Source organism: Mercenaria mercenaria, chromosome 4, assembly GCF_021730395.1.
Source record: "Mercenaria mercenaria strain notata chromosome 4, MADL_Memer_1, whole genome shotgun sequence".
Lineage (NCBI taxonomy): Eukaryota > Metazoa > Mollusca > Bivalvia > Venerida > Veneridae > Mercenaria > Mercenaria mercenaria.
In genome coordinates this window covers 77446325-77458962 of record NC_069364.1, presented here as the reverse complement: position 1 = coordinate 77458962, position 12638 = coordinate 77446325, and the positions used below count along the sequence as shown (strand labels likewise).

General features: G+C 35.5%; 1 protein-coding gene across 1 annotated transcript in view; it reads right to left on the bottom strand.

The window, feature by feature from the left end:
* Positions 1 to 12638, bottom strand: part of LOC123553009 (small subunit processome component 20 homolog) — a 78984-nt gene that overhangs the window by 33076 nt on the left and 33270 nt on the right. The window contains exons 23-31 of the mRNA XM_053541736.1: positions 12242 to 12367; positions 11806 to 11972; positions 10638 to 10716; positions 7938 to 8133; positions 5766 to 5923; positions 4896 to 5116; positions 4352 to 4490; positions 3352 to 3442; positions 1434 to 1577 (exon numbers count right to left, since the gene is read on the bottom strand). Coding sequence (XP_053397711.1) covers positions 1434 to 1577; positions 3352 to 3442; positions 4352 to 4490; positions 4896 to 5116; positions 5766 to 5923; positions 7938 to 8133; positions 10638 to 10716; positions 11806 to 11972; positions 12242 to 12367 — 1321 coding nt within the window. The remainder of the gene's footprint in view (positions 1 to 1433; positions 1578 to 3351; positions 3443 to 4351; positions 4491 to 4895; positions 5117 to 5765; positions 5924 to 7937; positions 8134 to 10637; positions 10717 to 11805; positions 11973 to 12241; positions 12368 to 12638) is intronic.

The following is a 12638-nucleotide window of genomic DNA, read 5'->3' as shown; positions in this document are numbered from 1 at the left end:
CTTAAAACTGAAATCGAATATTTATTTTCTAATTTCCCCAGATCACTTATTGTCTGGACTTTCATACTACCTCGTTTATCCTGGTCATACAGTAATCAATCAGCTGTATATAATCGTAACATGAATAAGAAACGTTTATCCATTAATAGACAAATGTCAAATTTTACCCTTAATCATACTAATGGCAGGGCTCTGAACATGAAATCTATAGATACTCAAACTCAGGGTTTCTATCATACCGATAAGGTCCATCTATCAAATGTTGGAAATGAAATGTACATTCTTGCTATTGGTGAGGCAATTACACAATTTCTTAGTTCTTCTGGTACAACATTCCTTGAACATTAGGCCTGAATTTTGGCGGACAAATTGTCTTTCTGCGTCAATTTGTTGTGGCGGAAAATTCTAGGCTGCTGGGGATTAGATGGTGTCATTATTAAACTTGTCTCTATCTGCACACATATAAAAATATCTGCACACATAATTCATAATTTATTGTACACTTTAACTTTATACAAATAAGCATTATTATATTGCGTTGGCTACTTCCCTTCATATGGCACAATGGGTACATTGTTGATGACCAATGCGGGACAGATGCTAATGTTGTATATTTTGTTTCACATTGCTGGGTCAGCTCGGAACAGGCGGGCTCAGCTGCATTTAAGGAGATGTAATAATAAAATGGAGATCTTATTTTACTCTGAGCAGTATCAGTAGAGCGGAGATATATTATCAGTAGAGCGGAGATATATTATCAGTAGAGCTGAGATATATTTGGCTCAGAGTATAGACCATATTTTGTTTAGAGCTGAGACTATCTATTATTGAAATTTTACTGTGGAAAATTATCTGTACAATTATTAGGGTTGCATAACCACGACCGATAAATATTAAGCACAATGACACTGTCTGATCCTCGGCGGTCTTGAAGTTTTCCAAACTTCCTTATGACATTCACTGGTAACTGATGATCAAAGGTATTTACCTTATGACAGGAACTATGTGTTTGACGATCAGGGGAAGTTTTTACACACTTATTTGTCATTGCGGTCGAAATATGCCATTGTTTAAATCTTTAATTATAAAAATGCCAATTGATATGTTTGTGATGTGGGAGAAACCTTATAATGTGAAAAGATTATCAAAATGCAATTCACTTCAGTTGTTCTTATTATTCACTGTCCAAGTTCATAGTGCTAAAGGATTAGATCGCAGCTTCTATCTTGAAATAAATGAATATGTTGTGTATATGCTAATCACTTAATAAGAATTTAAAGCTTCCATTAAAACAAACCGAATATTCGAATATTGATTTCAGTATTCGTTCCCATTCCTACTTCAGACACATCAAACTCCCAATCTCTATTCATAATCTTGCATTCTACTTCTCATCAACTGGACATATCAATGAATAACAAAGGATTACATACAGTAAAAGCTTGAGTGAGCAGCAGTCTGGATGGCCTCTGTGGCAGGGTGGCAAACAATTTACTGATAGGTTTGAAGAAAGGCATCCTGTCTGAGATATGCTTTAGTAGATTGAGTATACTTGTCAATATGTCCTCTTCTACTTTCTGCAATACATCAATATTTATTCATTTTACTGGGTTTAAAATTACTCATCCGGTGTTTTAGCTATGTGAGTGTTCACTATTTTATTAAGGTTAAGCCAAGTTCCTGGATTTCTTGAACATAGTTAATTCTTCTTGGTAACTATCTGACAATTATTTCACATTTATCTAACAAACCAGTAAAATTCCCATTCATTACATTTTCAAAAGTCAAAACCCACAAATTTACATCCCCACAAAACTGCCATTTTGGTCAAAACCGAAAAATTTCATGTCACCAAATAGCACACTCCCGTGTTCTATAAATAGAACATACAGCAGTTATACCATAATGCAATGCGCAAATTGCGGACAAGGGAGCGTTTTCTATATATGACGAATCATCAACTCTCTCAGTAAACTTCGAAGGGAATTAGAACTAGAAATGTGTCCATGGGACACAGATGCCCCCACTACATGACATTAAAATAACAATTTTTTCCCAGGTCAGGGGCCAAAAACTCTAGGTCAAATACTTTTGGAGCTACGCACGACACAACATTAAAATGACCCATTTTTAACTAAGTCAGTGGCTATAACTCCTACATGACTGAATGAATCCGGACGCGAAACCCCAGGTGCACAACTGCACATGCTGACCAACATTCCTGTAAACTTTTGATGATTCTAGGTCAAATACTTTTGGAGCTATGCGCGACACAACATTAAAATGACCAATTTTTTACTAAGTCAGGGGCTATAACTCTTACATGACTGGATGAATCCGGACGCGAAACCCCAGGTGCACAACTGCACATGCTGACCAACATTCCTGTAAACTTTGGTGACTCTAGGTCAAATACTTTTGGAGCTATGCGCGACACAACATTAAAATGACCAATTTTTTACTAAGTCAGGTGCCATAATTCCTACATGACTGGATGAATCCGGACGCGAAACCCCAGGTGCACAACTACACATGCTGACCAACATTCCTGTAAAGTTTTGTGACTCTAGGTCATATACTTTTGGAGCTAGGCGCAACACAACATTAAAATGACCAATTTTTACAAAGTCAGGGGCCATTACTTCTACATGACTGAATGAATCCGGACACGAAACCCCAGGTGCACAACTACACATGCTGACCAACATTCCTGTAAAGTTTTGTGACTCTAGGTCATATACTTTTGGAGCTAGGCGCGACACAACATTAAAATGACCAATTTTTACAAAGTCAGGGGCCATAACTTCTACATGACTGAATGAATCCAGACGCGAAACCCCAGGTGCACAACTACACATGCTGACCAACATTCCTGTAAAGTTTTGTGACTCTACGTCAAATACTTTCAGAGCTACGCACGACACAACATTTTCGGAAGGACGGACGGACGGACAGACGGACGGAAGGACGGACGGACAAGAGCAAATCTATATGCCCCCCCCTCAAAGTGGGGGCATAAAAATTGTCGCACCTGTTAACAGAATAATTAAAAGAGATAAAACAATAACTAATTAAAGAAATATATTAGAACTGAAAGGAATATACAAAATATACATACTTTTCGGCTAGTTACATTTGTTTGCGACGTGCAGGCTAGAAACCTGAGCAAAAATAACGAAATAAATGCAAAATAAACGGTTTACTTATGCTATTGTACAATGAATGCACTGATTGTTTGTCTACAAATTGCGTCCTGTGCTATTTTTAGATAGCAGACCTTATCGGTGATGTCACAGATCCTTACATACGGGAGTGTGCTATTAAATAATTTCACAACATGTAAGACTATACCTGAGGTTTTGCATATTTTGGATTCAAGAAGGGCAGTAAGAGATTGACAAGTGTTGCACTCATCTCCTCATCCTGGACAAAGCTGCTGACTCTGCAAAAATAAACAAATCATAAAGGACTCACAGGCCTGATGGCAGTATAACAAAATGGTAAAAGTTGTTTGTTATATCCTGGAGGGATAACACATGACATAATTTTATTTTTTGTGTTATAACATCTGACAATGTTCAAACAGGAAACAAATATGTATAGATGCTACTCAAGCATAAAACTTATAAAAAGCTAAATTAGATCAATATTACATGTATATCAATATGTGATCATTTCCTTAGTTTTAGTTATACGTTGAAAGGCTTCAAGTTTCACCAAGAAATGGGTATATATAGAAAGGTGTGTAAACAGCAAGTGAACTCCTTGACAATACACCCTAACACTCCTGTTAAAATACCCAATATAATGATAAACAACACTTCCATGCTAGAATATAGAGTTTTCATTCTCTTCTACACCAGTATGGTCTTACTGTGACATTTAGCTTTCAGACACACACACAAGAAGCTAGGTAGAACCACTGACCTTCTATAAGTTAGCTGGATCTTACATTAAAGAGTGGGGGTTTGAAGCCCACAGTATTGGAAAAAGTGATCTGAGGTCAGTGCTCTTAAACACTGGCCATGGATGCTCCACATAAACATTTGACACTGGAACAAAATTAAGGAGAACTCTGGACAATTCTTTTAAAGAAATCCTGAATTACATGAAATTGATGTTTATAAATTGCAAATACTATGCATACATTTTTATTTAAGTACAGAATGTATAAAATCCCTTATCAATGCCACTTCTGCAAAGCATAGCAATCTGCTTACCTATGAAGTGTAACTGGATTTTATGCCAGTACAGTGTTCCAAACAAGTAACTGACAACTTCCCCACAGGACTTACAGGAGGGGTACATCACATTTCAATGTGTCAACAGACTGTAAGTTAGGAATAGTTACCTGGAAAGAATGTCAAGTTCTTTGCCTGAGATTTTACTTTTCTTATGAAGTTGTGTATTCAGTGTAGAAACAAAAGTCTGGATGTAAGCTAGAATGTCTGGCACATGGGGTAGTATCAGCCTTATTCCTATATCACTCTCTGAAACAGAAAGTATTTTTAACAATTATACCAAAAATGTCAACAGTATTGTCTGATAAGGATGAATATAATCATAGGCGCCATTTAATCAAAATAACTAATTTAACTAATTTGCTAGAGATGGACAAGAAATTTGCAGTCTAGTTTATATAAATTCAAATGATTATGAAAAATATCTATTTTGTCCAATCTTGAAAACTTCTTAAACAAACCTCAAAATACGGTAGGTTTTTTTCTTTTTGATACAATGGCAGGAATTGATCATCTAAACTCCTAGTCAAGACAATAATAACAAGTGGGTTAAAATGCATCCTCTAACCTTGAACCTGCCTCCACTTGTCCAAAAGTAGCTCTCCTTTACACTCTCTTCACATACTCAGTAATTCCTCTCATACATATACCAACCTTTGACGTTTTCAGCAGATTGCAGGTTGATCATACTATTGACCTCAATGACCTTGACCTCTTCTTCTTCATCCGTTTCTTCTAGAAGATTATAAACCATCTCCATGATACAGCTTGTCACATGACTAGAGACATCTTTCTTCAGCAGAAGTTTCATTATCTGTGGTAGGGGAGATAATTCTGGTTTGTCTTTGTGATGTTTTCCCAGCAATGAGAAATACCTGGATTACAGGAGCAAGCAAATTGTGAGCCGAATATCTTTTGTTTAACTTCTGTCCTTTACAACTTGTTGATTAGTCCTTAACTTTCTATACGGTAAAACCTCTGTGAACAGCAGCTCTGAGGAGCAACAGTAATTTCTTCCCAAAGAGACCACTGAGCAGCACATTCATATCTCCCGGCAACAAGAGCTGTTGGAGGACTGCAATGCTTGACTATTCAACAGCCTTGTCAATTGAATGAATATTTAAGTCGACATGAACATTGTGAGTCCAAACCCTAGCACAATCATACTTTTAACCCTTACCCTGCTGAATTTCTATAATGAACTTGTCCATCTTTTATTCTGGACAGTACCATTAACTGTTAAAAGGGGTGCATACCAAAAAAGATACTGACTGAATGGTGAACAGTGCAGGTCATGATCAGACTGCACAGATGTGCAGGCTGATCATGATCTGCATTGGTAGTAAAGGCAGAATCAATCAAGTCTGGCATGATAAGGGTTAAAGCTGCTAATTTTTTTATCAACTTATTTTGTACAGGGTTAAAATATTTTATAAAATATTTTTGGTACTAACATTTAATATTATATAAATTTAGCAAAATATAATCATGTTTAGCAAATGAAAATTAATACTAATTTTCTACCTAGGATTCTTTGTGCAGCACAACAGTAACTTTAGCAATGGGGTAGGATGGTAGAGACCCTCAAACGAAAGTTTATCAAGTTGGGGCCACACCAGGGCCTCAAACATGGCATCCAACTCAACTGGTCTCCAAGGATACTTGTCGTAATCTTCCAGTATCTGTAAACAGTATATAGATCTTATATTTCACAGAGCATTTCAGCAAAATTCTATTATAGTCATTATAATATATATTATATTTGTGTATGATATGCAAATGATTTCATCATTTTAATATACAGTTGAATATCGTTACCTCGATATCGGTTAGCTCCATACTCCGTTAGCACGATGTGTTTTAGTAGGTCCCGATTTTTCCCTATTTATCTTAATGTAATTATTTATCATTACCTCAATATGATTAGCTCGATATTTTGTTTAGTTCGATGAGATTTTTCAGTCCCGTCAACTTACCTGTATTGTTTTTACACCTGGTTTCTTCGATATCACAGCTTGTCAAAAATATCTATGTTATTTGTAAGGTGTGAAAATCAACCTATTGTTGTCCGGCGATGTATTAATCATAATCAAGTTAGTTTGTGTGTTTGTTTTGTTTGTTATTTAATCTTTAACCCAATTTAAATGTCAGGAAGTTTGCATTTAATTCCCAATAATTAGTCACATAAAACAGCGTGCAAGCATCAAAGCTGTTTTCCAATTTAACAACTGATTTGGATGAAACATTTTCTGTTTGACGGATTAAAAATCTGCCAGTTAGGATTGAGTAACAATATGCGTATTTAACTGGCAAATTTTCGTTATTGAAGCACAGTCAAAATGACTACTCAACTAGGAACATTATCGCTGCATTCAGACTTGTTTCAGGAAGGAATAAAATGCTAATGTTTAAATGTATATTTTGAAAAACTAAAAAGTTGTATGTACGTATTTAATTAAGATGATTTATTTGTCAATAAAATTAAAATCGTTTTTACATTTTATATTATTTCTTTCCCCTTTCAAACCCTCTGAAAAAAGCATTGTATATAATGGCAATATAGACGTCCGACACAAGTACAAAGTAGTCCCAGATAGTCGATATTGTTACGTCGAACTTCGGATACGTCGATGCTATTATTACAGTCCCTTGAATATCGAGGTAACAGTATTCGACTGTATATTATATGTGTACCTGATAATAAAATATCCCGCGACAACCTATTTTCGGACACAACCCGTATTCGGCCGGCCCCGGTAATGTTTTAGTTTTCCTGGAAAACACGCCCTTTCCGGTTTCCCACACGCACGCTTTGTTTACAAACACCATACAAATGTCACGCTGGTAGTTTTGAAGAAAAATGGAAATTAAAAGGGTAAGCAAATGATAAAAAACTTACATACTGTTACATTTTTAATTTTTTCACTATTCCCAAAATATCACGTCCAAAATATGTGTTTTTAGAAATAAATCCAATGTTTTCATGTTGAAAGCTCTGGTCGTCTGACAGATGAGGTTATTTTACAAGCTCCGCCCCACTGTCAAATTTTGCACAAGTATACTTCACACAAAAAGTTACGCACTTTATAGGCCAGGTACCTTACGAGGTTTTCTTAATCAATTGGTTAATGAAATTTTAAACAGTAGTAGTAAAGTTTTTTTTCTCTGTTTCTTTTAAGAATCATATGCCCACTAGGGGGTCATACAGACCTTATGATGATAATTTGTAAGGGATGGATACACTTATCATTTTTTATGTAACAGTGAGGGTTATCAGAATAGGAGACACGTTCTTGTGTCCCATCTGTGCTGATCCCACCAACTAACTCCATAAACTAACACAGAAAATACTTTGTAAATACGTTTTGGGTAGTTTTCTTGTTACTAACAGTTAAATTTGATGTTCGAGATTTGTTTAAACTGTTTCTGACTTTTTGTGACGTAAACTTTGGAGCGCAGTATATTTTAACGCAGGTGTCCGAAAACGGGTTGTACAACTTCCGGTTCATGGGAAATGTGGGTCAGCCGAAATTGCCGTTTTGACCAAAATCACGAAATTTCATGCCCACGAAATTAAATGATTTCACAGTATAAAACTGTTAGTTTGTTTTTGATAAATTTATCAATTAGAATGCAATGCCCGTCCAATAATTAATTTATGAGAATAAGTGAAAATATTGCTACAGCAACACAAACCTGAATCATTCTATAAATAGAATTCTGTCTGATGTCTTTGAGGGGATTGATTACATGGGGTACCAATCTGTTGCGATTCTCAAGTAATACACCGCACAGTGTGCCCAGTCCAACTATCATCTGTATAATACTTGGAAGAAATGAGTCCATCAGGTGACCCAGCTTCTTAAAGATCATATCTATAGAATTCAAAGCCCTGAAAGAATAAATCAACATGTACTATGATTAAACAATTGAATTGGGTCTGCAATAAGACCAGTTATTTTATCTATATAACTATTTCAACTAATGCAATTTTGAACAAAATGCACCAAATTAATTTTGGTCTTATGTTTGTTATGTCTTTTTTTTGTTGTTGGGTTCAACATCACACCATCACAAATTATGGGTCCTATGGTGACTTTCCAGCTTTTTATGGTAAACCCCAGATGTCAAGGCATTATTTCATCATGTGCGAGCTCCTAGGTAGAACCACTGATCTTCCATAACCAGCTTGATGCTTTTCTCACATGAAAGAATTCAACACCTTAAGAAAGGTTTCAAATCTACAGTGGTGATGGGCAAGTGATTTGAAGACAGTGACTTTAACCACTTTGCCATAGAGAACCATCTCATTTCATATATACAGTTGAATATCGTTACCTTGATATCGGTTAGCTCGACACTCCGGTTAGCACGATGTGTTTGAGTCGGTCCCGATTTTCCCCTATTTATCTTAATGTAATTATTTATCATTACCTCAATATGATTAGCTCGATATTTTGTTTAGCTCGATGAGATTTTTCAGTCCCGTCAACAAACCTGTACTGTTTTACACCTGGTTTCTTCGATATCACAGCTTGTCAAAAAATATCCATTTTATTTGTAAGGTGTGAAAATCAGCCTATTGTTGTCCGGCGGTGTATTAATTATAATCAGGCTAGTTTGTCTGTTTTTTTGTTTTTTTTTTGTTATTTAGTCTTTATTCCAATTTAAAAGTTAGCGAGTTTGCATTTAATTCTCAATAATTAGTCTTATAAAATAACGTGCAAGCAGCAAAGCTGTTTTCCAACTAATTTGGCTGAAATGTTTTTTGTTTGACGGAGAAAAAATCTGCCATTTAGGATTGAGTAACAATATGCGTATTTAAGTGGCAAATTTTCGTTATCGAAGCACAGACAAAATGACTACTCAACTAGGAACATTATCGCTGCATTCAGACTTGTTTCAGGAAGGAATAAAATGCTAATGTTTAAATGTATATTTTGAAAAATTAAAAAAGCTGTATGTATGTATGTATTTAATTAAGATGATTTATTTTTCAATAAAATTAAAATCGTATTTACGTTTTATATTATTTCTTGCCCCTTTCAAAGCCTCTGAAACAAAGCATTGGATATAATGACAATATAGACGTCCGACACAAGTACAAAGTAGTCCAAGATAGTCGATATCGTTACGTTGAACTTCGGATACGTCGATGCAATTTTAACAGTCCCTCGAATATCGAGGTAACGGTATTCGACTGTATATATATAAATGTATCTGACATCACATTTTTTATCACACTTACACTTTATGGAGTTTCTACATATTTTAAAGATTTCAGGAGGTTTATAAACAAATACTCCTGAGACCATACTGTGTTTGTTTGGGTAAAGAACCATTTTCAAAAGTATTTCAGTTATAAAACATGTTCTCTGCAAGTAACCGCAACTTCTTCACATGAATCAGAGGTGGAGAATGAGTTCTCAGACACAATGTCTTTTATCAAATTGTAATGGAGAACACTTGCCTTGACCAGGAAACACAAGATCCATTGAACTAGAGCTGCTTTTGAGAAAAGCGCATGACTCCCACAACTGCCTAATCATCTAAACAGTAAGTCAGTCTTTATATACAGTTTACTCTCTACAAATATACCTTTGAAGAGTAAAAAGGCTGATTTTGGGTAATTCAAGGGCCATAATTCTGAAGGGCCTCAAGCGATTTGGCTAGTTAATGAACTTGGCTAAAGAGTTATGGTCAAAAACATTTGGTTCAAGTTTGGTGAAGATCGGATGAAAACTGTTCGACTTAGAGTGCGGACAAGAATAAAAAGGCTGATTCGGTAATTCAAGGGCCATAATTCCGAAGTGCCTGATCCGATTTAGCTAGTTATCGAACTTGGCCTAGGACTTATGGACAAACACAACAGACACACAGACAGGAGTAAATCAATATGTCTCCCACACCACTGTGTGGTGGGAGACATATTGATCTGTAGATTTGTGCTCTCCCTATTAAGCTAAGTGGACAGTTTGTTTTGGGTTTAACACCATTTTTCAACCGTATTTCAGGGTTAAACCTACCCAGTGTTCCTGGATTCTGTAACAGTATAAACCTGTTCTCCGCATCCCCACATGAATCAGTGGTGAAGGATGAATGACTTCAGACACAATGTCTTGTATGGAACTGTCATGGAAAACATACACCCTGCCTGTAGATCTGATCTGTGCTCTCCCTATTGAGCTAGGTGGTTAGACAGACCATATGGAATGACTGAATCATTTTATTCAGACGCTGTACTTTTCATTTACAATTATCAACAGAAGCACTTTTTAAATTTCGAATGAAAAACAAAACTGACAGAAATCAGGAGGTAATATCTTTTCAATATTTATCAATAAATTAAAACTTATACAAAGCTATCTTATTTCTATAAACAACAGGATAGCTTACCCTTGCATTTTCTTCACAGGTAGAACGTTTGTTAAATCAGTATTTTCTTTTATATCTTGAGCCATCTTGTAAGGATTTTCTATAGAAATGGAAAATAGTTTGAAGAAATTAACAGATATACCAAAAACAACAAAAAATGCGAACAAGTTAGCTCTAAGTAAAGTAAGGGCAAATCTCGATATACTGAATGAGGCTTGAACCCACACTGGTGTGGGGCAGGTGATTCGAAGTCAGCCACGGAGGCCCCAAAAGTAATAAATAAAACAACTTAGGCAATGTAATGACTTTTCAGCTTGTTAGAGTAGATTAATTATAAGTAAAAACAAGGAACATTTCTGGCATTGGTGAGAGCCTGGATAGAACCACAAGCAAGACATATTGCTTCTTCACATGAAAGAATTTCACATCAAAGCAGGATTTCTAACTCACAGTAGTGTGGGGTTAGTGATTCAAAGACAGCATGGTTATCAACAGATTAAAAATGTACTATCTCTGAACCAAGTACCAAATACATTGTATTATATATATTGCCTTGTTAACACCCCTTTGTGTGTTAAATTTTGAACAAGAGGGCTGTTTTTTAATGAACATATTTTTTTATTCTACTGGTGAATATTAGCTATAAAACCAACTTCTGATGAATAAACTTTGACAAAAATAACACTACCATGGTGCTGGCATTCACTTGTGAGCGAACAGACAACTGCAAATATAAGGAGCACATTCATAAAGGAATATAATGGTATAACAAGAGAACCGCAATGGGGAGCAATATACACCCGAAGGTATGACCTTTGATCCCTAAGTGTGACCATGACATTGAAGCGAGCCATCCGAAACATAAGCTCTGCATGTTGTCTCGATGTGGTGAACATTTGTATAAAATTTCTTTAAAATCCTTCAAGCAGTTCAAGAGTTAGAGAGAGGGCATGAAACAAAGTCATATGACCTTTGACCCCTAAGCGTGACCTTGATCTTGAAATGAGTCATCCAAAACATGTGCTCTGCATGTTGTCTCGTTGTGGTGAACATTTGTGTCACGTTTCTTTGAAAATCCTTCAAGGGGTTCAAGAGTTACACAGTGGAAACGAAATTGCTAACTGATGGATGGACGGACACCGGTGTCAAAACATATGTCCCTTCGGGCGTATAAAAAAAAGAGGCATACCTGTAATAAACTGCTGACATGAAGTAAACACAAGGTCTATAAACATTTTCAGTTCTTCATTCTGACAGCCATTGAGGAAGCGTAACACTATAGACTGTCTTATCTTGCTAAACTGTTTTCCAGCCGTCCCTTTCCCTGTTTTTACATGCATCTTCCCATATAATATTCTGTGGAAAAGATACATTTTCAACTGTAATGATTTATCAATGATTTAGTCACATAAAATGGCTATCTTGTTGGAATATTTCAAAGCTATATCAAATTTTCTTGAAATAATGCAAAACAATTAACTAGATATTGCAGTTTCATCTAAAGTTTTCCTTGTTGTAATTTATTTATGGTGCAAAACCTCCCAAATCACCAAAGATGTAGCTTCCTAATTTAAAATTGAGACCATTTATAAATTAAATTAAAGTACCAAAATGAATACAATTACCTCATGAGAATAGGAAGAACGTCTGCTCTATGTTCCTTGTCTATAACACTGTTTTCATTGTCAATACTGAACAGAACTATCTCATTCTTGAACGACTTATCCTCTAGAAGTCTGTTAAAATTTTCCCTGAAAAAATCAACAAAACAGTTGACATAAGAATTCATGAGACATATGATGTAAGAATTCCCAGCTTACTGCATTTTTAGACAACTTATACACATAATATAATTGATAAATAAGCTGCTAGAAAATCATTCAGTAACAAAAGAATTTATAAATTAAGACAAATAAATAGAAACCCTTGATCTGGGAATATATCAGCCTGTTGTTTAAAGAAGCACCAATATTTCAATATTAGATTAAAGTTGACCAACAGCAGCCACCTGAATTATCATTC